Genomic DNA, 27,490 nt, shown 5'->3' with positions numbered 1-27,490 from the left:
ATGTGGGAAAAATGTGTGGAAAGCATCTGGAGAGGAGGAGACCCCCTTTACCAGCTTGTTTCCTGTAAGCGAAATTGGAAGACCTTGTCTGTGCAAATAGATTTCAAAATAGAGTCTGCCCTTTGACTGTCTCCATAATTACACAGCGCTCTCTGTATTTTATTTGGCTGCCAGAGCAGTTAACCCCTGGAAGTAAGGGGCTGATGGTGGCGTGACCAGCACCGGTATGCAGACATGACCATGTGAATACACTCTTGTTTGGAGAAGCCTGTCGTTAAGACCTCGTTACAATATACTTTTACCAAATTTAAAAATTATTATGTGTTGGGTTATGTTGATTAAGATATGTTATATCCTTAATGTACAGAAAACATGGACGTATTAGTTGCAAAAAAGGAAGAAAAAGAAACAGAAAAAATGTTCTTTCATGGCTTTGATGTAATCAACATCTGTCAACAGAATGAATTTGCTTTTGTTTAATTTCAAGGGCTCTTGTCCTTCTACTTTGCCCAATCAGTTTCCACTTCTGCCTCAGGCATTTCCCTGTGTTGGGGGGGGGGGTGTTCCCCCCCGCCCTTTTTTTTTTTTTTTTTAACCAAATGCACAGGTTATTGCTTGTGAAATATGAGCGGCTCTCCTACTACACAGGTTACACAGAGTTAGAGAGAACCTTTAATCTTTCCCATCCTATTTTTGAAGCTCGGACGTACCTTTGCAACACGGAGATTATAAAGTCAATGTTTTATTAGACAGTTAGAATTACAATTACAAGTAAAGATCTTTCAAACCACAACCATTATTCTGGATTGAAAAATGGGAACATTTGGTAATTAACAGTAAAAAGCTATATATTCTCACCTAGTTGCATTGGTTGGATTCCACGTATTATTACCTATAGTGATTTTTAATACCTCACTTTAAACTTTATTCCTCTGAAGTTTCAGCAAAATTAATATTTGCACAAGAAGCAAAATTATGACATAATATTAAAATGACCTGACAAGCCAAATTAAAGATCTCTAGTGTTTTACCCTCAAATGCACGTATACTAAGAAAATGTCCAGTCATGCTTTTTTCAGTTTAAAAAAGAAGATTAAATCACATATTTTGAAAAGAGTTATCAGAACAATGCTTTTAATGTTGTTAATTGTTCATGTATATTAAGTAAGATTTACTTTATCAAGATCAAGTTTATTTTATTTCCTAAATGAGTTGAATGTTAATTCTTGTAATCCTAAATAATTTTGGTACTGTGCTTCTGTTGATACTATGACTAAATTATTTAAAAATACATTAATTTTATTTCTTGGCTCTTTTAAGATGTACCCTTGTATTTATTGTAGCTTAGAACTGTCATGAAGTTTATCCTTTGGTAACATTTTTGCTAATTGCTTGTAAATTTGAAGTCTTTCACAAATAAATACCAAAAAAATGGTTGCTATATTCACATTTGACGAATCATGTAGATGAGCAGTTTTTTGCATGGCTACCCCACACCTCATTCATTGAAAACATAGCTGATAAATTGCTGTAACTGTTAAACAAGAAGCATTAGAAAAGGGCTTATGTGAGAGTTCATTTCCAACATCTCCCTTTAAAAATACTTCTTGACCAGAGGAAAATCACATTTAAATGACTAAAATCAACTTAATTAAGGGTCATTAATAGAGATACACATAAAAAACTCTCTACTCTGTGAGTGAAATGGGAGCATTTCATTATATAGTGTAGCATGCATGAACAGATAACAATTAAAATAGACCTAGAGTAAAAGGCTAATAAATATAGGGCACATTGTGCTGCAAAATCAGTCACTTAAAATGCTCCCACCCATCATCATACTTGAATTCTGTATTCAGCCCCTTTGGCTGACTCATTTAGGAGAAAAAGAAAATGTAATTTCCGCACAAGATAAATTCATCTGGTAATTCACAAAAGCTCCCAGTGCATATTTATATTATTAATACAAATTAAGGTCTGGAAGGTACGCTGAGGAATCCAGCAGCTCCAGCAGGACATGCGTGCATACAGATTGCACAGTGTGATTCACTGACAAGTCAGAGGAGCAGTTGTCTGTAATTTTCTGTGCTCGGTACATCATATCTGCTGATGTGATTCAGTAACGCTGGTAATAATTCTCCTTATTGCAGCTGATAGTAAATATTCTGTTACTTGTGGCAGGTGACGTAGCCTTGCTGTTGGGGGAGAGAAGAAATGCATGAAGGGTCAACTTTGCATCCTGGCTGTGCTGGTGTGTTACCAGGCTACCCGGCTTCAAACTCTGGACTCTCTCCAGTGGCTGCAGTTTCCACTGGAAGCTGCGTAAATCCCACGTTTATGAACTATCTTACAATAATTAATATACACAGAAAGCTTAACAAAAAGAATGTGCTTGAGTGCCAGTGTTGCAGAAGTAAATAAGGCACTGAGAAAAGCTTTGATAGGTGTAAGGGATGGGGAGGAGGGAATATCTGAGCCAGACTTGGAGAATACAGCCAGTTGTTCCTGTCTCCAGTGATTGATGATGTTGCTATATCGAATTAGCTGTGAATATGGGAGCTTAAAAAATAAAAGGAGCTGTGGAGGCATTAGGAAGGCCTTCTTAAGGAAGGAAGTGTGTGGATGGAGTCCAGATTTTCATTATAAAATAGTAACTTCATTATATTTTAATGCCATTTTATTTCATTTTATTTTTACTTTGTAGAAGAATGTTTTCTGTTATAATTTTTTATATTTCAAATAAAGGTTTAGTTGTCCTGTGTTTATAATTCTTGTGATGTATTTTAGGAGTCGTATTATACTATGGTGATATTTATTTGGTTGTCGCATTTCACCTGTTCAAGTAGTAGATATTTTTGTATGTGTCTGGTTTATAATGAGTAGTTAGTAGAATAACAACAGACTACAGTACCTTATTATCCTGTTATCTTCTGACAACACTTACAGTGTATCTTTGGGAGAACAGAAGTAAAAATTTTATTCCAAATAAAAAGGTATCCCTTCTGAACGTGGGAGAGTCAATAGGCATGCAACCATGAATATAAACTGGCTTAATGTATTTAAGAGTGTGTATTTGGGACATTTGGAGTTTTATTGTTGAATAATTGACAAGCACACTTACACCTTTTCTTCCCCAATTAAGCTTTTACACAGCAGACAAGGTGCCCGGGCAGCATGCCGTGTGTCAAGGAGAGCATTTGAAATACACGTTCACATATTGATGTCCACATGGACTTTAGCTGACCACATCTGTGAGTGTGGTTTTAAATATATTTATCATACCTTCAGCTGTGGTAAGAGCAAGGTACTTCCACTGCACTCTGTAAAAGAGCTACCTTAGCTTACGCTGGCAGACTGATTGCTACTTCCAATGGCCCAAAAGTTACTGCCTCAGCAGATTCTGTGCTTCCAGCTTCCAGAAATGGGTGCAAACCAGCCAGGGAGTTTGTAGGATGCTTTGGGCTCTTTGGATGCACTTATATATTGTGCAGGTCAGATGGCCCAGATTTTTTTTTTTTTTAATTCGACAATGATTTTTTTCTTGTGAAGGAGACCCTAGGAAAGCAGTAGATGATGAGGTTGTTGATTAAATTATAATTAAAACACTATGGAACTAATCCAGCCCTCTGTTAACTGGGCAGCTCCACTTTGATGGAGACACTCTCTTCCCTTTTGAAGCAGGCAACTTCCATTGGGGTACCTGGGTTATACTGAGAGCTTGATCTGAGCCTTACTCTCCAACTCTGCCTTGTTACTTATCAACAATTTAAAAAACCAGTAAAAATTTGCTTTCATTGAGTAAAAGTCTCTACAGCCTTTCAGATACTGGTAACTAAACGTAGCACTGATCACTGTGCAAAGAGACAGTCGGGAACACTTCTAAAGCAAACCCCATGCAACTATTTCATTCATTCTGGGGTTTGGGCCTCCAAAAAAAGTACGTAACTCAAATCTCCTGTGTATCATGGAATGCTGTAAAAGGGCTGTCTATGAAGCCAAGTGTGCATGTGGAAGGATAATTTCTGCATCTGGACATGACAAATGCATCCAAAGGAAAGGAAGGAAGGTACAATAAAATAAAAACATACAAAATATGGAAGAAACTCTTCTAAAAAAATTTTTTTTACATAGTTACAAAATATGCAGTAGATTAATTTATTGATTTCTGTAATATGAAAATGTTTAGTTATCTCCGTTTAAACAAAAACACTTCCTTTGTACTAAAGAGTAATTATTCGTATGGGTTACTTGCCACAAAAGATTGCTCTTGTGTTTGTATACATATGACTTTTTTCAGAAACAGATTAAGTATTATGTGAAACTTATGTTTCAAAAAAACCCTCTGTTTAGATTATAGAATGTTTGAGTAATGGAAATATGCACTACAGGTAATTGTAGTTTAATTGGGCAGTGTCAATAATCCTTTTGAATTTAGTGTATTTCCTGGTTTTGATGCTAACATCATCTTTTGTGATGCATTATTTTGGTTTTGATGTTTCTGACAACCTTTGGGCCTCAATGCCCTTTTTTTCCCCTTTTTTCTTTTTTTTTTTTTTTCTTTTTTGACAGGGGCAAAATGTGTCATTGCCCGACAACTAAGTTTGAGCAATGAATACTCTGATGAACTGTCATCCCGAATCCCCATGTGAATTAAATGGAAATCTGATTTGAATATTCCAAGTCAATTACAAATTTTAATCCCTTCAATTGCCTTTGGCCAAGATTAAAAATATCTCTTGAAGTTTGTTCTGTTGCCCTGCTAGGCAGGACAAATTGAACCCCATTCCTTGTGTCTTGGCGCAAATGACAAAAGCAACATTAATTTGATTATCCTCAAATCTGTGACCAATTCTGCAAAAATACAGCTGAAAATAGTCTGAAATCAACATTAAATCAATTTTTTCTCTCCTCTTTTCTTGCTATTATCCCTTATTCACCATTTCTCCAAGCCTTGAACAGTGCAGCTTCTAGCCATGCAAATTGCTCCGAGCAGGGGCCAGTTGGAGCATCACTCCTGGCTGTAAGCTTTGGGGAACTTACCCATGCTGCTTTTTAATGCATCGAACCAAAACAGATCTGGTATTTTATAAAGCTTCAAAGTATTGTTTGGGGAGTTTTTTTGTTCTCGTTGCTTCTCGATGTTAATGCTCTTCCTTGAATGGTACAAGATTTCAACAATTTGAACTACCCTTGGCTACTACATGAGTTCTGTGGTTTGTTTTACATGATGCCCTTCTTTTTGCGTACTTTCCGTTTTGTAATGTGGTAGTAGAAAAAAAACGTTAACCATTTTTAACTTGTCTGTTAACAGGTTCTGTGACTGGCTGCCATGTAATCTTTTCTTCGTGCAATCGTATCTACCTGCACAGGCAGTCAAGCAATCAACAGCGAAGATGCTTCTTTTTTCAGGGACAAAGAAATACTGCTTATAGTATAGTTTGGCCAGCCACGGTTTCTCCAGCTCACCCAGTTCCTAAGGTACTGCAATTTCTATTATCTAATCTGTTCTTCAGTCAATATGGAGTTCAACTGCAGGCGTGATCAAGTGTATTCGTTGTCCGACAGCTGGGGGTTTGTATCACCGTCCTGTTGCTTGGTCTGGTATTTGAAATAGGAGCGCTGGTGAGAGAAGTTTTCAGCTGCCTACCATGTTAAACACAGTGGTGTATCTAGTTATTAGGGAGTTTAAACCTGGGGCTTGTTCAGTTGTGGTAGTATAAACGTGGGGTATTATAATCATGTGTCAACACTTAACACTTCTCGTTTTGGACAATTACAGACGGTCCTACCAAAAGTCAGTAGGAATCATTCATGATCATCTGAGTCCTTTTCTGTATAAATCTCTAGCAAGCTAGTTATAAAAATGTTTATATTTCGCTGAAGGTTTTGTTAATTGGTTGTGTCAGATTTAGGAAGAGAACATACAATACCTGCTGGTAGCTGCCCCGCAACCCCACTGCATGTTCTAAACTCATCTTTACTGTGCCTGAGTGGTTTTTTTTCTTGCAACGTATACTTTTATTTTTATTTACTTTAGAGCCAAAAGGAACTTTGTCATGCAATTTTAACATGTGTTCAACTTCTGGGTTCCTTTTTTTTTTTTTCTTTTTTTCCCCGTGTAATTACAGCATACAGATTAACTGTTTAGTATCTTTCCTTTAGCAAAAAGAAAACCAAAGTACCCTTTCTAAACAGTGCTTTTCAGGATGTGTACTAGTACTTTTTTAAATTTTACTTTTCATTTTATTATAGATTTCTTATGCAAAATATAGAGTATTTCCATGGGCCAGAAATACTAAAAAGTTGTTAGGTAAGAAAGCAGATAAGGATGCTGGATGTAGGGCTCTTAGACCTAAGAGGCTGTGGAAGCTCTGTGTGCAGGGAGAACATAAGGTTACATGCTTTATATATTTTCCAAAGTTTAAAAATTGTAGAACTTACAAACTTTTTTTTCTGTATTTAGATGCTTCTTTTTAGGATAAAGAGGGAAAAATATACTGTCATATTGAAAAGTTGTCATCATAGATCAGAGTTCTCAGACTATGTAAAAATCAGTCTTATTCTTCAACACTGAAAACTTGAGGGCAAAGTTATTACTTTATACAGAATATGCCAGAAATCACATTGAAATAACACAGGTTTTTTCAAGATGTTGGTGTGAAACTGTATACATAGAAATTTGTATGTACGCTGCTTTGGGCTTCTCCCTTAACAGATCTTACAGGTCAGCAGGGTCAGGTCTCAGCAATTACTAGGTAAGTGCCCTCCAAGGGGAAAGCGAGGGTGCTGCTGTGTATGGAGTTGCTAATCCAGCAAATGGTGGGGTTTTTTTCTAAATTGAGTCCCAAACTACTGCAATAAGATGTTGTTAGGGTTGATATGCCATTAATTTCAACTAAATGTAAATCTGAAATTCTGTTGACATAAGTCCACTAAAGAAATTTTCACTTTTTATCAGAGTAGAAATGAAATACCCGTAGGAGTAACAACAGTCTTCCTATTTAAAGTCCTGCTAGAGCTAATTGGTTGCCCCACTCTTCTTTACTCCTACACGCTGCTGTTGTATGGTCTTGTTGTGTACAGCCCAAGTGCCCACTTTGTTTTCTGCCTGCCAGCTTGATTCTGTATTTTGTGAAGTCAGTGCAAAATTCGCCCTGTGGCCAGCGTGGCAGAGAATCAGCCCTGCTGTGGTGGGCAAAGGGATTCTTCCCCAGCCAGTGAAACAGCCCAGGACCCTCTGAGAGAAAGTGCATTTCCATCTCTGTGCAAGATGTTACCATTATTATTAGTTTGTTGTGTTTATACACATGCCATGAAATTGTTGTGGATTTAAAAAAATCAGAAATGAAATTTGACCTCTATAGGAGGGCTGAGAACTTTTTGTGGAAAAAACGAAGTTTATTACACTTTCCTTGACACAGCGAATTGGGATACCCTTGCATAGTGTTGTAGATGGACAAATTTGGGCACAGCATATGAACTAGATTAATAAGTAAAAACCTCTAAATTAAAGTAAGTTAAATCCTAAGGTTCTTAGTCAAAAAGCAATCTCATGGAAGTTAATAGGCGTTTTGTCTGAACAAGAAACTAAGGATTTGATCAGTTTTATTTCTGAGCCTAATTCTGTATGTTTGTCCCGTCAGTTCCAGGGTTTAGATGCCTTTTCTAGAAAATGTGCCTCTTTGCAAAAAAAATGAAGAGTTTTTAAGTCTCTTTCTCACAGTTTCAAAACTTGCGACTGTCTGTGCTGGAAGTCGGCTGCAGTATCTGGGGTTTCAGCACTGGAAGGCTAACAGACTGTATAAGTCAGTAGTAACAGGCAATGTTAAGTTCAAAAGGGCAGTGGAAGAAATACTGAGGCAGCCTTGAGGGTTTGCCCTGATGGCTTAGGAAGGTCGATACTACGACAGAAAGGGCAAGCTGCCATGAAGCAGGAGGCAGTATCTGAGAAAATGATCCCATTGTCATGCTCAGTTTTCTGATCTTCATTTTCAATCCTTTTTCTCCAAGCACATAAAGAAGCCAGACTATGTGACGACAGGCATTGTACCAGACTGGGGAGACGACATAGAAATTAAGAACGAAGATCAGATTCAAGGGCTTCGTCAAGCTTGTCAATTGGCCCGTCATGTCCTGCTTCTGGCTGGAAAGGGCTTAAAGGTAACAATTACAGAAGCCTCATAACAGCTTGGATGTCTTTTATGCTTTCACTTGTTTGGGGTTTTTTCCTACCCTTTTTTTTTTTTTTTTAAAAACTTTCCTTTAGTGTGCATCCAACTTTAAGTTAGATCCTGAAAAAAAGGATTTAACTTTTGATTCAGTCCATGATATGCCTGATTAATTATTTCTGGTTTTTTGGATCTGTGTAGTACTTAGAGTGAGTTGCTGGCTCAGTTGTAATATCTCTCTGTAATCTCCCTCTGTTTGGATTGTGCCAAATCATGTGAGTTTCTCATAAGGCCCACACTACATTTTTTCCTTTCATTTCATGACCCATCTTCCTCACACGTCGTGCTTTCTGGTTCTGCAGGTGTGCAAGTCTGAAGGGCTGGGCTGCCTCCTCCATTCCCATCCATCCTTCAGCCCCTTGCTGTCCCACGGGGTCCGGCATGACTCGTAGAGCTGCCGTTGGAAAAAACAGCTGCCAAATTCCATACAATTTTCCAGAGTGCATTGATAATAAAGCCTCATGGTTTCCAGAAATGTTTCTACAGCATGCTTTTTGGGATACCTCCCAAGTTAAAATGTACTGGGAGGAGCCTACTACCAGGTTTTGCAGATGAAGTAGTGCTTTTTTAGCCTTGCCTTGGAATTTCATGTAATAGCATACTGGATAGGGTAAAATGGGTTGAGTAGCTATGAGATGTAGAGATAGATGGGGACAGTAGGTCAATGCCATTGACTTAAAAGGGGAAAAAATTATCAGTTTACCATGCATTTTTCTTTCAGCTATTATCACACTTTCCCAGGGGTTTAATTCTGGAGCTGGGGCGGCCAATAACAAAACTGCCTGAAGCTTTAATCCTACATAGGCTCGTGTGTGTTTAACTTCTTTATATGCAATTATTTCCCAGTAAAGTAAAACTTACTCATGTAAAGTTAAGGGCATATACATGTTTCTGAAGGATCAGGGTGCAATGTGGGTTTTGAATGAGAGCAGTTTTTCACTAATACTCTTTGGCATTATGTGTAAAATACATATGTATGCAGCGCAGTGTAGCTTATGATGCAGTTCATAGTATGTGCCAAATTATAAATAATAACAAAATACTACATACACGTAATGAACGTTTTGGAGCAAGAAGATGTATAAGGTAAGAATCACGTGACCAGGAGCTGTGGACTGGGAGGGAAGTGGCATTTTCAGTTGCGGTGCCGAGACCACTACCCAGGTCAGCCGCAGACAGGTGGTGAGCTCCATTTTACACCAGTATGTGTTTGGCCAAGACTCCCCTTACTGGGAGGATGCTGCAAAACCCTCCCTCATCGACAGCGAGCATCTTCTGCTTTCCAGCCTGATGCTGGGCGTGGCCAGTTTGTACCCATTTGTTCTTGTGCCAACACCACTCTTTAAATTAAACAGCTTCCTGCCTTTCCTTGAGTCTGTCCCCTTCATACAGTAATAGAGCTATTACAGCTTTCAGTGCACCAGACTAAACAAACTGAGCTCTTTTAGGCTATTCTCATAAGCTAAACTTTGCATTCCTATTTTATCTGAAGAGCCCCATCCCTCCACCTGTTCCCATTGTCTTGCTGAACCTGCCTTGCACACAGCCCTCCAAACCAGCTCTCACCTGTGCTTTAGCTAATGGCAGTAATATCCCCCAATATAACAAAGGTGCATTATAATGCATGGATGCAGAGAGACAAAGTTTGGGCTGACCGTGGTTTTGATATTACCATTTACTGCCTGTGGAACTTAAAAATACAATATGGTATTTTATATGATAGCATTTCCTGGGTTTGAGTTAAAGATTTGGGAATAAAGCAGCAAATTCTATGACATGGAAGTATTTTGTTAGATACCATCAGGTTGCCCTGTTCCAAATAAGGGATGAGGTGCACAGTAGGTGCCTCCCCAACCTTGCCCAGCTAGCCAAAGCTCCTTTAAAAGTAAAGCAGATACTGTTAAAAGCAGAACTTTTCACAGTGTGTAAGCCTGCCATACAGAGAGCACAGATCTGTCTGCTGAGTGTCCAAAAGCCACGTCGAACTCCTTGAGCAGAGCAGCAGCAGACAGCACCCAATCTGGTACATAGCGGTTCAGTTTGTCTATGGGCTGAAAATGATACATGGGTGAGCGAAGGCGGGAGCAACAAATCTGTATTTATCCAGAACCGATGGCTGCAGTATCCAATACAGACAGCGCACCGGGGCTGGGGCTGCCATCCCAGTGCAGAGGCTGCAATGGCTACTGCAAAGCAGGGGGGTTGCACAGTAACCCCAAATCCTGGTCTTGAATGGGTTCACCGCTCCTCATCTGCCCAACCACGTTTTCGTGCTGAACAAGATGCAAGCTGAGCAAATAGACATGGTTTTATCCTCAGCACAGTACACAAGTGCACTCCGCCGTATTCACTGTGCACGATCACTGAATATTTCAATATATAGATAAGTATGCCTCCTGCGCCACAGCCTACCTGTATTCTGCACGTTACTAAAAATTCCTCCAAAATCACAGCCACTGTAGTGTATGTGTACGAAGTATGATTTTCAAAGGCTCAAAACTCATTCAAATCAAAATCAATTTGCAGAGGAACCCTCAAAGGCACTTCTTCTCAATGAGGGAGGTTTCCCTACCAAATTTCAAATTTCAGCTCTAACCATTCCAGAGACAGAGTCAATCCAAAAGAAAAGCGAGAAGAATGTTATTTTAAGCGTGTGCTTTTTCCACTCCATGGATACTCAGAAAATGGCTGAATGATTTATGAGAGGGTTTTTTTAAATATGTAAAATCGTGAGAAAAAGATGAATCTAGAAAATGTCAAGCATAAGAACGAAGATTTCTAAAAATGATGGATAAGCACGCATAGATTCACTGTGATCATCCAGGCTATGGCAACTTTAAGTAAAATATCCTCAAGATATGAAGCCAAATATTTAAATCTTTTATAAAATTAAAGAATACTTGGAAAACAATTTCATAAAATGCACAAGTACATGTACTGGGCAGTTACAAGAAGTAAGATCCTTTCTTTTACAAATAAAAAGGGAAAGTAATGTTGTGTTTTAAAGGACTGAAAGCATTGAAACCAGACATTTCTATAGCAGCTACTGAAACAAGATGCCGTGGAAAATTGGTGTCTTTGAGAAAGCAAATGTGGAAAAAAGAACGGAAAGGAAGTAGACAGTATTTTAGGTTTTCTAGGAACCTTTGAGTGCTTGTTTCTACTGCATGCTTTATTGAAAACCTTTTTCTCTTTAAAAAAAGGTCCAATATATCAATAAAGTATATCAGACAGTTTAGTATTTTGTATCAAAGCAGCGTATTTGAAACATCCAAGATTTCGTTGAAACACTTGGCTGCAATCACATTCAGTAAATATGAGAAACTATCTTTGCTTTTTTAACAGGATGTTATGTTTGATATTTTAGGTTGGCATGACAACTGAAGAAATAGATTCCATTGTTCATCATGAAATAATCAGACAGAATGCCTATCCGTCACCTCTGGGCTATGGAGGTTTTCCAAAATCTGTTTGTACTTCTGTAAACAACGTGGTATGTCATGGTATTCCTGACAGGTATTTCCCCAATAATATACATTTTACCACCGGGAATGAAAATGTTAAACTGAAATTAATAAATTGTGTTTAATATTGAACATACTTCAGCTTAACTGCCATATGTAAACGTATTGCAGATGCATATCATTTTACCACATGATGCTGATAGATGTTATAGAAATGTATGTGAAATAGAAAATAATAGAAAAAAAAATATTATCCTGTTTGTCCAGGCACTTAAAAAAATAGCATAATGCCTTTAGAGTTTAGTGTGTGGGAAAAAAAAAAACAGTACAGTCTGATTTTTTTTTTCCTCTCCGGCAAAACAAGTACAGGGTAAGGAATAAATATATTTGAATTTATGTGAGGTTTTTTTTTTTATTTGCAATACATTCAGCTACTCACAAAGTAAAATATGAACCCTAGTGAGAGAAAAAGAATAAATATAATGGTAGATTTTTCAGGTGTTGATATGTTTTTCTGGCAGTTGTTTCTCATTATTTTATATTCAGCTATACTTGTTCTCTAAGTAGTGAGAGCTGAACATTAAAAATGGTTATTCTGTTTGCCTCTGCCTTCCTCCATCACAAAATATCTACCCCCTGATTTTTTATGTATGTGTCATTAGGTGTTTATTCTTATATTCCCTTTGTTGGGAACTGTCTGTCACCATTATTATTTTTTTTTCTGTTTATGTTTCAGTCGACCTCTTCAGGATGGAGATATTATCAACATTGATGTCACGGTGAGTAATTCATATAAAAAATAGTCTTTGATCAACTTTAGAATCACTAGTAGCAACAGGAAGAATAGTGGCTTGGAGATGGGGGATGCACAGATGGATGTGCTGTTTACTTCTGAGCCAAGGCACAAGCAGCTGGTTTCCTTTTTTGTTTTTAACTGTGTGTTTATTCCAGCTAGACCCAGGCCTGACTTGAATTTAGGACTGGGATCAGATGCACTGAGATCAATGTTGGCCTAAGTGAAATGTCAACCCAATCCTGCTATGTGTCATGTTTTTGAGAAGGTGTAATTGTTATTGATCCACTGTGTAGTTAATGCAGAGCACCACGGTACTGGGCAGCAGCTGAAGATAGATATGTATGAGATGAGCTAACATGAAGAAAGCCAGCATTTTTCCTTCACTCTGCCAAGATTGATCTTCCTCTTCCTGCTGATTTTGAGTGGGGCCTGTCATTATCTTACTCTGTCATTAGAGGCTACATTGGCCTGTGTATGTCAGTCTATTTGGACAGCAACTCTTTTGCTAGCAGTGTTCCCTACATTTATTAAAATCCCCAAAGGTAGTGTTGTGTTCCATTTCTGGTATAAAATCCCTGAACCTTTTGCGCAGAAACAGAAATAGTGTGATATAACCGTGACTTAATATTTCCAGAGAATGGTCAATTATAGCTATTTAAATAAACACTGGCTGGATTTTCTTAGGAGCAAGAAAGTACAGAAACTGGAAACCTAATTCTCATTTCATTTATGAAAAAAAAAATTATTCGTCTCTTGCAGAAAGTTTTTTTCTTTTTACTGTGCATGTTTTTATTTTCCCAAAGTGCCATTTATTTCTAATACGAATGCAGACGTCTTTTGAATCCCACCGTTCTTTTGCAATAATATGTCAGATACAAGGGAGTAACATCTCATAAAAACAAGCTTTTTTAATCATTAAAGAAACTCTCAGTAACTTGATACTATTTTCCATGGGCCCAAAATTCATACTGGCAGAAGCGAAGAAATCTCCAGCAGACCTACCTCTGAGCATGAGATTCAAACTTTCTAAAATATTTTTTCTATTAAAATTAGGGTCAGTGACCTTTTTCCCATGGTATACTCATGTGTGATCCAGAACTGGGTTTGGTTTGGTTTGGTTTTTTAATCTTTCTAAATTCTTTCCCATCTCCATGCTTTCTAACTGTAGAATTCTGACTATCAGGTTTACACAGTGCGATCTATCATTTTTAAAGTATATTTTTGCCTACATTTTTGCTTTGGTGAACTGGTGTAGCTTTGCTCATTTTATTAGACTAAATCAGTTTGCAACAGCTAAGGATTTAACATCTGATTTCTTTGTATCTCATTAAGGTTCATTTTATTTTTTTGTTTTATCTATCAGGATAATAATGACGCCTTAGATTATAAAAAAGTGTAGATTCATATCACAGATACTTTCCATGATAAACTAAATGAAACATTTTTATATTAATGTGGTGTGCATATCTTGTCCACTCTGCTTTACAAATAATGTCTGTCTAAATGTTACTGGTCTTTTTGAAGACGTATTTTTATTTGTTTTCTGTTTACCCTCATAAAATAAAATAAATCTTGAAGTTGCTGTGAATGTGAAGATTCCTGCAAGGGTGGGAATTGCTGATTATCTCTGTCAGATTTTTTTATCATTTAAAACTGAACTGTGCTGTGTTTGATAATTGCTCAGTTCCAAAATAGCTGAGGAAAAAATACTACTTTTCAGTGTTGCTAACTGATCTTTTAGCATATTTTTAATGAGCGAAACTGGGATGTTTCACAGGTGGGCAGAATAAAAATCAAAGTAAATATTGCACAACAAATTGTTTATAATTGTGTACAGGTTCTATAAAATGATTAAATAATATTCTGGTTATTAAGTGTAAACACTTCACGCTATGTACAAATTATTTGAAGAAAAAATCCATTTTTGTACAATTAAGATGGTAGAATTTCATAGATGAAATACAAATTTTATTGGCTTGGATCATGTAGCCTTTAACATGTATTTTAGTGTAGAAACAGTAGCATTATCCGTCACTGAATCCTCAGGATAGTGCAATTTTCAGCCTGCCATTACCAGGTTAATGTTTCTTACAACTTGGTTCTTTCATTGACTTTTAAGGAATTAGTGTGTTACAGTTGCTGTGGTTGTAGCTTATTAACGTCAAAAATATGTAATTGCAGTTGATGGGCTGCAGTAAATATTATTATTATTTTTAAGCTTGCCTATTTTTTAAATCTGTATTTGCTTTTCCAGGATGATGATGTTCAATGCTGGGGTTTTGTGTGTTGTCCTTACTAGACTAAAAATGAACTAGTTCAGTTTAAATATGAACTAGCTAGATTAAAACCTGCCCAATGGACATTAAATTAAAAAAAAAAATTTTTAGTGGCAGTCTGGACTGGCGGAGGAAGGTGTAGAGCAGGGGATCACAGCCGCTCTCCGCTGGAGTGGTGGCGACACAGTTGGGCCCTTGCTGGCACTCACCTTTATTTAAAACACGCCTCGCTCCTAACTGCCTACATTTTCTTCACATCTCAGCCTGAACACAAACCTGGCCTTGGGATAAACTGTCTGTAGCAAATTTTTTTTTTTTTTTAGTTAGGAATCGACCAAAAAGAATGTGAGTCTGTCTTTCACAAATAGCTCACCAGTGGCAAAAGTTCAGTGCTTCGAGCTTGGTGAGTTACTAGTCCTAGAAGGATAGTTGCCCACTCTTCAGGGGAGAAAAAATGTTTTAGAAGATCAAAACTGTGCACCACTATGATTTGTCTTTCTGTAGGGAAATTTGGCTTGGTCTTACAATTATGTGCCTGCCTGCCATACTGCAGAGCTGCAAAGCCCATTTTAATGGCGCATTGCAGAGCTCCATAGTGCATAGCCAGGGCTTCCTGTGCCCAGCAGAGAATTCCTGGAGACCTAAGGTTTAAAACCTGTGAAATGTCAAAAAAAAAAAACCAATACGTAATTAATTCAACAGGGTTCTACGTTTTCAGCACGTGAAACTTTGCAGTGCCAGAACAGTACATTTATTCTCTTTCAAAATTCATCTCTGGAAATCAGAAGTAAAATCCAATGTTAATGCCACATTGTAGTTTAAAAATTAGATTAAAGAAAGCGTGCAATGGCTGGCGGTGGATTTGGCCCGTGCTTTCCGTGGGGCTCCCTCTGGATGTTGGTAGCAGGGTACACCTCTCACCCAGCTGTGCACAGCTTCACCTCAAAACCCTGCTGGGGGATGCTGGCTGCAGAGATACGGGTCTCCCTGCCAGCCGCTGATGGGTCTCCCAGTGCCCACGGCCAGCACCGGGGCTCGATGCCCTACCCCTGTGGGGTGCAAGCAGGTCCCTGGCCCCAGGGGCAGGTGGCTGGGATGGGTGGGCACCCGATGGCCCCCAAGGCCCCCTTCAGCCCATGCACGGCTCTCACCCATCTTCTCACATACAGCCCAGTTAGCCTCATGTCCTGTAGCTGAGCAATGTCATTGTCTGGTACACTGCTGGGCAATGATGCGCAACTTTTGCTTTTCTTGAATTTTTAATCAGCAACCCTTACGCACCTTGCAATCTTTCATGCCTTTTTTTTTTTTTCCTCTGCAATGTTTTGCTTTTCTGGTCTCATTCTCGCAAATACAGCTTACCCGTGGTCTATCTGTTGCAATATATAGCTCATTCCTAGACAGAATGGATTTAATTAAGAACACAATCTGTTTCTGGATGCAAAACGAGAAAATGTCTTTACATTTCTGCATACGTTTAGGTGTATTACAATGGCTACCATGGTGACACTTCTGAAACCTTTTTGGTGGGCAATGTGGATAAATCTGGTCAAAAGTTAGTGGAGGTTGCCAGGAAATGTAGAGATGAAGCAATTGCAGCTTGCAGACCAGGGGCTCCCTTCTCTGTAATTGGAAACACAATCAGGTAAGCCTTATATTGACAAGTAAAGGGAGGGCTGGCAAGTGGGACAAAGGTTATTGGTGGTTTGGTATAAAGCTGATGACATGTTTTATGATTCAAAACCATCATTTCAGTCTGATATCAGTATGTGAACTGCCAAGCTATAATGTTGTTCCTTGGGTAAGAGAGATCTTTTTTTTAAAGTGAATTACACTAGGGTCAGCAAAGATAACTGTAGAAAGAGTCAAAGATATTCATAAGGTAGATTTAAATTAACGGATGTAATTTGCAGTGGGGTTTTGTTTATTTTTTTATTTGTGTGTGAAACTATACCACATCTGTCTAACGATGTAAGAAGGTTAGAAACCATTGTTTTCGTTGTATAGCAATAACGAATGTTACAAAGGAATTAGTCAACATAAATAAGTCTCTTTGTTTAAAAAGTACAAAAATATTTAACTCAAGAGCTTCTGATCTTACAAAGAGCAGTGCATGCTAACGTCACAGGGAAAAAAGAGCTCACATTCAGAGATTTTTCCCTATTTTGCATCTCCTCTAGGCTTCACATAAATGCAGTCATGACTCTTCTTCTGCTGGCGGTTTTGAATAAAAATACGGCTTAGTTTTTTGAAGGTACCTATGGATTATTTTAAAATGTTTGCCAAAAAAAAAAATAGACATATATCGTATACATTTCATTAAGCAATACTTCTCTGGACTATTAATAGTCCCAACATGCTATTGAATACATTCTGATTACTTAAAAGCTGCAAGGCTTAGTCACCTTGAAAGGATGCTGCTTTTTTTTCTTTGTAAATCTTCAAATACTTTAAGGGAAAAAGAGAACGGCAAAATATCAGTTAGATGTATTTATAGCTTTAAAAATATTGTAACAGAGTCTGAATCAAACTTTAGTAAAACCTCTTTGGGTTATATCTGAGAAGCTTTTATTGAAGACTTTGTGTAAAATTGTGTTTTTGACAGTTTTAAATTATAGGCTAACTAGCCTGGAGAAAAAGGATAGTGTCTTTCTGTTCTTTCATAGGAAATGTTGAATCAGACCCCTACTGGGAAAAGAAATTTAATGCATATCTCACTATCTTACTGTCCATGAATATAATAGAAGTGAATTCAAAATGTAGTTTTATTTTTGCAAATGGGATGAGTCGGTAGATGCACCTCATATTTTTGAACACCTAGGGTTCAACAAATTTACTGGTGGTGCTCTTGCATTTTAACAAAATTTATTCTTGAGTAGAAGGGGGCACAGAACACTGGATTCTTATTCAAGCATTCTATCGAGCTCTGCATTCATGGCTGTGTCTAAAGGGCATGTCAGCCTTTGATTCTCTCTGAGAGGTAATTATCCTTTTCCTGTCACGGAACAACAAATGATAGCTAACTACAGAGGCACATTTGCAGTAGTCACATTCATCAACTGCAGAAAAAAAATTCAATTTAATTGTGCAACACAGCTGCACATAGGCTTTTTGAGCATTTCTGTTGTTCTCCCTGTCTTGCTATTCCTCCCTCCAGATCTATTTTTTAAACTTTTTTTCTGGTTATTTTTTCCCCCTTTTTTGTCTCTTCTTCCATTTTTACTCTCTGTACTTTCTTGTTAAAGTAATTTTCCTTTGTGGCTCTCATTCTTTTTTCCCCATTGAAGGCTATGAATGTAGAAAATTATCACAATTACTCATATAATTGAGCCTCTTTGTAGCAAGTGCAACTCCAGTAGCCTTTCTCCATCATGAAAATGGTTTCATTATAGGGTTTTTCATATTCTCTGACACCATCTACACAGAGGAACAGGCGTGCAGATGAGATGTACTAGGAACAGGGTAGATCAGTAAGGTCACAGTAGGAATAATTAGCTCTGCTATGGAAAGAGCATCTAGGCCTTTTACTGCTACATAAATGTACTGTCCGTGGCTTTTAGTCACAAAAAAACTTACTAACAAATGGAGCTCCCGCCTACTACTTTGAAAAAAAGATTTGTATCAACACTACAATTTTCCATCATTAAGACTAATAACACAGAGCTAGTATACATCAAGGGGAATAAAAAGAAAAATCTCACATTCAAGTGGCGGCTGGGTGCTGACCTTTGTTCCCTTTTTTTGTGTTCAACTTAACTCTTTACAAAAAAGAGCCACACGCCACACCAACATGCAGGTGAACTCCAGCTAGTGCTAGCAAAGCATGGCATTCAATTGGAAAATCTGATAAATCTCCATGCAGGATAATGCATTTCATTACAGATTCACTACATTAATTCTAGCTGTATTAAAAAAAAAGCGGGGGGGGAGAAGAAGAAAGAGAACAGAATTGAATGTGACATTGGATTTTTGCTGTGTTGGTACAGAGGTCAGTTTATTTGCAAAGTGTAAATATATAGTCAGCGCCCCCTTTGAAAAGCAGATTAATCAAAGCTAGTAGCTGTTCAAAACTACATATGAAATAGCAGGTCATTAACTTTATTTCTCAAGATTTATCATGTCGACGATTTAAATGTGCTGATTTGTTTAGAACTACTTTAACACTGCCTCTGCTGAAAGATCGCCTTGGTTTGGTGAAGCTGTGTGTTTCTGGTTTTTCGTCATTCGACATTTGCATGCAGGCAGACATATATAATACATACGTATATCAAAATCTTAAGTTTCAGAAGAGTTAGATACCATAAATACCTGAGAACAAGCACCTACAAGCTGAAAACATTTAGGCCCATCAGAATGGAAATGTGTCCAGGTTTCTTTCATCAGTATTTCTATAAAGGTGCTCAAGTGATATGCAGAACGTATCTTATGCACAAATAATCAGAATATTTCCTTTCTACAATAGGTTTGGGAATAATTATATCGCAGAGGTAGGTTTGCATTCAGTATTCTAACATAGTCTTTGTTATGGAAGCTCGATAGCTGACACTGAGTATTTAACGGATAGCAGTTCCTTTTCCCATCAGCTACAAGTTGCAAATAAAAGATTGCACGGATTCATGAGTTACTTTGCTTAGAAAAATTTGAATCTTTGCTAACCTGTTCTTATTGAAGGTGGTGGCAAAACTGCCGGTCAACTCCAGTGGAAACAGAATTGGGCCCTATGTTTCATTTTCTTCTACCATTTCTGACATTTCTCTTTCAGACAGAAACAAATCTAGTTTGAAATCTACTTTTTAGACAGTGAGTTTAGGTACATGGAAGTGTTGTGAGTATAGAGAGCTAAAAAACATAAACGTGATATTGTTAAATAAACCGATTTCCAACTCCTAGGAAAAAATAGTAGTGATGAAAGTATTAATAAATGGTTTAAAATGTTTAACTCGTAAGTATATGTTTTGATATTAATTTAGAACAATATAAAGCAGATTTTTAAAAAAATCTGTTTCTATCAGATTATGCACATTTAAACAATAAGTGGCTCAGGCAAAATAAGTCATTTTAATGTCATCTGTGATAGATTTTCCTTGACAGCTACTGTAAATTACAATTACACTGCTTCTCTCTGCACTTGAAAGTAAGCATTGCAATAAATTATCTTTTATTTCAATCCATCATGCCTGCTTTCAGAAACAGAGAACCTCAAATAAAAGTTCAGCACTATTGTAAGAAAAATACAGTAATTTGTGTTCCAGTTTGAAACTAAAATGTACCTTTCTTTCAAAAAACAATTGTTGGCTTTCAAAAATATTACTAATTATACCTCAACATTTATTGTCATTACAGGGAATCCCTGAACTTGTGCATTCCCTCAGTCTAGGATTACTATTTAAGAGAAAAATACTTTAATATTTTCCCAGTAGAATTTTGTAATTTCTCAAATTAGATAATATGGTACTATTCAAAATAGATCTTTTTATCATGAGCGAATCTAGTTTAGGCTGATGCTGTTTTCAAGAATTAAAAAAACAAATGCAAATATGCCATTCAGTGGTCATTTTGCTAACAATATATCTAAGAAAAACATGATTACTTCTAATTTAAAAAAAAAAAAAAATTTGGATCCCTAGGTAAGAAAACAATTATCATAGGTCTGTTATCTCTTTCAGTGTTTCCCAAGTGTGTTCACTGCCCAAAAGTGAAAGACAGATTTGTTTAGCAACTTCAGCCATTCATGTCATGCTGCTCTGCAAGACTGTTGTTGATAAAGTTTCATCCCTGGGGAGAGAAGCTGGCACTGTGGGAGAAGTGTCCCTAGCTGGGAATCAGTTCACCGGGATGTTCAGCCTGGGTAGCAAAGCAGTCTGTGCCATCTTGTCTGATCAGCCAAATTCTTCCCCTGTGCCACTAGAGAGCCCAGAAAAGCAGTTGCTATCAATGCTGAAAATGGGATTTGTTTCACTTTGTTTTTTCAGTGGGGGCTTAGAATACTGGACCAGACCTGCCTTGAGGAAGAAGTGACAAAATTTGGTAAAAAGAAAAAAAATGCAGGTTTGGGGGTTTTTTTGCCCCCCCCAAAATGGGAGTTCCAGTCCTAAGACTGAATGGATGGTTTTTCCTCTGGAGCTGGGATGCCTGTTATCCTGCAGATGCTCCTAGAGGCTATCTACACAGGGCCAGCCCCCTAAGGAAATTCTTTTAACCTGCTTTTCAGCTTCATAGCAGGAGGGATTTATCACCCAAGAGCTCCCTTCAGGGGAGGCTCCAGAGTATCAGGGAGAGCTTTGTAGAGAGTCAGTCCTGCCTGTTGCTGCTTTGTGGCAATTTCCCTGTTGGGCTGCTGGCAGGATGGCAATGCCTGTCTCCACACTCATCCCTCCTTTCAGAGAATTAGCTGTTGTCTGGCAACATGGGAAGAGGATGCTCAGGAGGGAACTGACACCCAACTCTCCTGTCTGTGTGAACTCTTAGAAGCGTGATACCACCGTACAAGAGGCTCTGCCTGTGGGTTTAGGTGGACAGCCTGGCCCTCAGTGATGTTCCTTTACCAGCTGGGCCACTGCTGGTCCATCCCAATGCCAGACACTTTGCCTGGCTTTGCCATCAGCAAAAGAGGAGCAGCACTGCAGGTACTCTTGACTCTGCAGCCACTGGGCTGGAACACATGGCAGCAAAACATAAAATCAAGTACCAGGCTCATTAAATGATTATGCTTTTAATCCTGCCCAGTTCACCTCTGCCCAAGCATGCAACATGGCTCAAAAAATAAAATGTGTGATGATAAATGTTGTCAATGGATATTTTTAACAATGATTATTCTGAAGAACCTTTTTTTTTTTTCCTTGATGCTGTCGGTGTGGTGTGGCTCTGCTGCCCCAGCATTTGCTCTGGAAGTGATTGGGCTGGGACATGCCCCGTGGCTGAGGGGAACTGGCAGACTGGCACATCCACCCCGTGGTGCAGCTCTCCTTTCCCACAGCAGGTGCCAGGCAGCCCAGCTCATGCTGGCTCCTGCCTCCCGCCTTCACTGCTTTCCTGCTTGCAGTCAGGACTCCTCCGGCTGCCTGATCCTACGCTGCCTGTCTGCAAGGAGCAGCGCATGGAGCTGGGGCTGCAATCTTGTAAGGTTCCCTTCCAGGGAAAGCTGGAAAGAAAGGCCACCACTGACAGATCCTGAGCTGGACAATGAGACAGCGAGACCAAAATGTTGAGCTGTTGTCAGCAGCAAATGGCAAACTTGTGTAAAAATGCTCCATTCCATGGCATCCTGATTTTTTAATCAGATTCCACAGCCTGGGAATTGTGGAAGCTGGAGAGGCTGACCAACATCAACAGTTCGATTCACTCTTCTCAGAGATGTTTCAAAAAGTCCTCCCTGCCAGCATTTACAGCCAACGTATACGTTTACAGGATTACCTTTGCAAGTTGTAGCTGGGGTTAGTAGCTTTGGTTTTTATGAAAGTTGGGTGTTTTACTGTAACTCCACAAGGATGTAAGAGCTCACTAGGATTTTTTAAATACTCCAAAGTAAACCTAGTAGTTGTGGAGTGAAATTTCCTGAAAGTTGCTTCTGAAGCACATGCAAATACTAAAACCAGATTGAACATGGCTGAGTTTCTCTACAGGTTTTTTGTGTGTCACTTCAGGTTCATTGACCATGTTACATTTTATGTAAAGAATACTCAAGCTCTGTATGTAGACATTATTAAGTGGGAAGGAGGAAGGGCACGGGCGTCTGTCAGTGCAGATGTCAAAGCCCTGTGAGCTCCAAGATCCCCTATTTTGATCACAGACAGTAACCACTGAAGTACTGATGCCAACAGAGTTGTTTTCAAGCTGTTTGGCAAGAAAGCGGCAGAATTCACCATTGAAATGCATGAGAACCACTTCTTTCACTGCGTGAGGATGGGATACTGTCTTAACACTGCCTTCTGTGTGCCTGGGTGCCCGTGCACCCGGTGCCCAGCACGCAGCTGCTGCTGCTACTGCCACCCTCCTTGGCAGCAGCTGAGTGCTGGGGCGAGAGCTTCCCCTGCCCACAGGACAGTATGTAGCCGTGGTGCTTGGAAGAATAGCTGCACAGAAGAAAGCTTTTTGTCTTGCTACAGAACATGGATTTTTCTGGGGGAATAATCCTGTAATAATACAAGACATCTCAAAAAATGACCATGCTCTTTCAGTGATCAGGGATGCCATGTAAGCACATCAGCAAAGCTGAATAGTCAGTGGGATTGTTTATGCTTTTGCAGAAAGACTTGCAGAAGGAGGTGAAAGAAAAGCTTATCACATGTTCTTCTCTGTGAGGGTGGTGAGGCACTGGAACATGTTGCCCAGAGAGGCTGTGGATGCCCCATCCCTGGAAGTGTTCAAGGCCAGGTTGGATGGGGCTTTGAGCAACCTGGTCTAGTGGAAGGTGTGCCTGCCCATGGCAGGGGGGTTGGAACTAGATGATCTTTAAGGTCCCTTCCAACCCAAACCATTCTATGTTTCTATGATTCTGTGATTGCATGGACAGCTTCTCCCATCTCTCTTCAGAGAATTGCTTTACCCGTATGGGAATCATTATCTGCATTGCTCTGGGCTTGGTCACCAGAGATCTTCTGTTTCATTTTGTGTATGTTTCCGAGTAATCTGACTTTCTAACTCCTTGCTGTTCCTCGTGCTTCTTCCTTGGCCTTCAGCATTGTCATAGCCAGCGGGCCAAGTCTCTGACCCAGATGTGGGTGACATGACAGAAAGGCAGGCAAGAAAGTTTTTTCCATCTCTAGTAGGACTTTTGCTGCATAAACCTTCATGATTTTTTTCCACATAAATGATGTATAAGGTAAAAGCCTGGACTTTGAATACAACCAAATGAAGCCCAACTTCTAGCCTTATTGGTAACCCTCTTCGCCAGTACTTAGGAGTTTGGGGGCAGCTAAACTTGAAATTTCCATTCTTCTCCAGAGTTAACGAAAGAAATGTGATGAGTCTTTATATCAGGGCAATGGGTAAAAGCTAATACACAAATCCTGTTAAAATGTGCTCTTAAGGTCTGAACACTGCAACATCATTAACCATTGACCCGACTCTCCTCTCTCATTGCTGTTTCGCTGTGGTGGAGCACCATGTCCCTCAATTGCAGTGGCATTAAATTCTAGAATGGTGACCCACAGGCATTGGAGCCAGCACTGCAGGGTCTGTGAAGCCTGGTGTGCAAAGGGATTACTGCGTACAGCAAGCTGAGGCCACTTTGCACCTGAATAAGAGCCTCCCCATGGGGTTTAACATGCTTTAATTTCTGTGAGAGCTTACACCTTTATTTGAGTTTCTTAACTTTTCTGCTTTTCCACCCGTAGTCGAACTCTGAGAAAGCATTTCTCAGAGTTAGGGTGTAAATATAGGCAAACTTGAAGTTTTTAAGTGCTTACCTTGATTTAAAACAAACGAAGCTTTTAATGTTGTAGGCGAAATCTTTTCAGGTTGAGTGCCTTCCTATCTTGCTCCTGTTTGATTTTAGAAATAGTGTGGGGATGCTATGCAGGGACAGGGGTACCTTCCTTGTCACTTCTAATCCACCTCCAGGTCCCCCCAAATCTCCGCACATTTCTGTTTCGGATGTGGGCAGCCCTCCTGGCTGAGCTGCCTCAAGCCACTCCCTCCACCACTGCCTCCACCACTGCTTGAGTAAGGGCAGAGCCTGAGAGTGAAGCCTGCAGACATGGGGTGGCCCAACAGCCAGAGGACACCCCACATATCTCCAGGTCCCCCTGTTTTTAGGGATCGGGATAGGAATTTGCTTTCCCAACATGGGTAGGGTTTGGTGCTCAGCCATGTTCCTGCAGGCACCTCTCGGAGACGGTCCTCCCTGAGGCAGGCCATGAAGGACAGGACAGATCTCGCAGGCAGAACTGAAACGCCATAATTGTTGTGATTTGGTTTTGCTACTGTGGTGATGGGTTCATTAGAAATACGTTGTTAATTAGCATGAACAGATTTGCTGGAGTTTCAGTACATTTTGGTACTAAATGTTTGCAGTATTCCAGAAGGGAAGCAGTAGGGCTCTTAACTCTCCCTGTTGGCAACAGGACCCTCTTCTCCTGCAGAAAACCCAGTGCAGGCAGTGGGCACGCGGCCCAGCATGGGCTCTGCACCTAGGGAGGGCTCAGCAGAGGCTGCGGTTTGGTGGTGTGCTGGGGCCTCAGCTGCGTGACTTGGCTGCCATGTAGCTGTCCCATGTTAAAATGAGTTCCCAATGTGCTCGTGAAAAAGGTTACCCTCCAGCAGACAGGGAGACGACACGCTGCCGTCTTGCTTAGACAGCAGGGCTGACACAGGAGCTACCAGCCTCCGCTGGCAGGCACGTTAACTCTGAAACCTAACAACGGCCCACCAGTGCTAGCTCCGATGGCTGCTGTCCTTCAGAGTGGGCACAAAGTGGTGACCCGGTGCTAGGGCGGGGGTAAGAGCTTGCGGCAGCTGGGTGATGCCGCTGCCAGTACCAATGCGGTGGCAGGGGCCGGGTCCAGCTAGCAGAGGTGATGGTCGGGGCATGCTCTCTCACGGCATCCTCTTTGCCCCCGCAGCTCCGTGGCGCGGCGCGGCGGCTTCCAGGTCTGCCCTTCCTTCGTCGGCCACGGCATCGGGTCGTACTTCCACGGGCACCCCGAGGTGTGGCACCACGGTAAGCGGCCCCCGCCGGCCGGACGCGCCTCCCCCCGCGCTCGCTCCGCCGCCGGCGATGAAATGACACCGGGAGAGGGGGGAGGGCGGTAAAACGAGCAGAGCCCTCCACACCCACGCACGGTGCCGGTCCCGGCGGGGTGCCGGGGGGGCTTTCCACGCTGGGATGCTGGCGGGCAGCCCCGGTCTCGTTTTCTGAGAGTCGCGCGGGTATTTTTGAGGACAAATCGCTCGTTTAAGGGAGTCGTCGGGGCAGCTGGGCCCCGCGGACCGCCTCCACCGCCCCGCTCCGGGCGGCAGCCGCCGTGTCCCGCGTACCCGTACCCCCCCACCCCCGCGTCCCGCCCGCGCCCGAACCACGCCGGCAAAGTTTGTCACGGGGCAAAGAAAAATCACCGTTGAAACGTTAAAGCCCCCGGACCCGGCCTGGAAGCAGCCGCCGTCGGGGCGGTCCCGCTGCGGCCGGGGAGGGATCGCTTTCGGCGGGTGCTCCGGTTCATGGCGGGGACCGGCGTGCACGGTACCTGCGAGCCAAAAAGGGGTTTAAACCAAGTGCTGGTTGCATTTACTAAAAAAGGAGAAAAAAAAAAAGCCCCAACACCCATAAACGCGTTTTTATTTTCTTTTGTAGCCAATGACAGTGATTTGTTAATGGAAGAGGGAATGGCGTTCACAATAGGTTAGTAACTCTCTGCTATGGTTTTCTTTTAAAAAGCACACACAGAGCAGCCCAGATCCGTACCATTTCTTTATTGGGATATAGAAATATGCATGCAGATGGGGGAATGTTGGCAACACTGACCCCTTAGGAAGCAGATTAAAATATCATTTTAAAAAAATGCATTAAAGAACCAATTGGGTGAAATAGCTTCCAAATGATAAGATTTAGAAAATGAAATGTTTATTATAAATCTTATTAAATGACATATTTGACGCGTATTTTTGGCAAGGCGGAGACTCTGCCGGCACACTTGGACTGTGGAGGATGAGGGGGATGCGATTGTGTCCCCGAAGCCGTGGTTTAGCAGCGAGGAGCCTGGTGGCTCTTACTTGCTGCCTGCCGGAGCTGCTGTTTGGGTTTGGGGACTGCAGCGCCGGTAACCAGTCAGAGCCTCGCCCCGCAGACTGAACGTGCTAAATACCAATCGTGGAGAGCTGATGGGGGAAAAGCCCTCTTTCTCACTGTGTGGCTAAATGGCGCGGCAATTAGAGGGAAATAAGAAAATTGTTGTTTTGCTGATTTAATGAACATTTTAAGCCTGTTTAAAAAAATTCAAATATTTAAAACTATCTGCTGTTTGTAAGTGTGGTTGGTGCTTTGGTTATTATCCACGGGGTCTTAATTAAAGCTTGATTAAAATTCCCTGCTTTTACAAAAGAGGAATGGGCAACTTCCTACCTTGATATTTCATCTTCCTCTTTAGTTCACATTTTAGTGTTGCAAGAGAGTGCCAGCCCAGGGAGGATGGGACCTGTGCGGAAGGGGAGCTACCTGCTGGGACACCCCCTCTTTCTTGCTTGCTTCACAGTCCGCACGGGAGTGTGACTAACTTTAGAATACATTTTGTTTTTCTTGCTGCAGAGCCAATAATAATGGAAGGATCCGCCGAATTTCAGATTCTGAAGGATAAATGGACTGCAATTTCTGTAGACAATAAAAGGTGCCTGATTTTATTTTTTGATCTTTCCTAAGCCGTGGAACTGATCACTGACAGCTGAAAAAAAAAAACGGGTGAGTTTTACGGGCGTGGTGGATGCGTTTGCTCCCTAATAACTGCTAAATGTGCATTTCAGATCAGCGCAGTTTGAACATACCATTGTGATTACCTCAGAGGGAGCAGAAATCCTCTCTAAACTGGTGGAAGAAGCCTAAAGATGGAGCAAGGAGTGGAGGGTCTCGCTGTACTTCTGGGATTTCCAGTTTCAGTCAGGACAGAGAGGAGTTTTCTGTAATTTCTTTGGGGAATGGGTGCTGCATAAGTCGCTGCAGGGGACAGAAAAAGCAGCTTGAGGGGTCGGCTCTGGAAATAGTCCTTTCTGTGTGTTACCTGGTGAGTATTTAATAAA

General features: G+C 40.5%; 1 protein-coding gene across 1 annotated transcript; it reads left to right on the top strand.

The window, feature by feature from the left end:
• METAP1D (methionyl aminopeptidase type 1D, mitochondrial) lies at positions 1-27,490 on the top strand. The gene is made up of 10 exons (XM_050900240.1): positions 1-64; positions 5,312-5,478; positions 8,011-8,160; positions 11,596-11,744; positions 12,429-12,471; positions 16,246-16,409; positions 25,327-25,424; positions 26,055-26,102; positions 27,006-27,084; positions 27,218-27,490. Exons 1-10 carry the CDS (start codon positions 1-3, stop codon positions 27,294-27,296), a joined length of 1,041 nt encoding a protein of 346 aa, XP_050756197.1. The 3' UTR covers positions 27,297-27,490.

This window comes from Gymnogyps californianus, chromosome 7 (assembly GCF_018139145.2).
Source record: "Gymnogyps californianus isolate 813 chromosome 7, ASM1813914v2, whole genome shotgun sequence".
In the NCBI taxonomy this organism is placed as follows: Eukaryota; Metazoa; Chordata; class Aves; order Accipitriformes; family Cathartidae; genus Gymnogyps; species Gymnogyps californianus.
The sequence above is the reverse complement of the archived record's forward strand: the minus strand, read 5'-3'. Positions and strand labels throughout refer to the sequence as shown.

Excerpts from the sequence above, each read along its gene's own strand:
- METAP1D (XM_050900240.1), top strand. The coding sequence starts at position 1 with ATGTGGGAAAAATGTGTGGAAAGCATCTGGAGAGGAGGAGACCCCCTT. Across the intron at positions 65-5,311 it reads CCTTTACCAGCTTGTTTCCT|GTTCTGTGACTGGCTGCCAT; the intron begins GTAAGCGAAATT and ends GTCTGTTAACAG. Across the intron at positions 26,103-27,005 it reads GGGAATGGCGTTCACAATAG|AGCCAATAATAATGGAAGGA; the intron begins GTTAGTAACTCT and ends TTCTTGCTGCAG.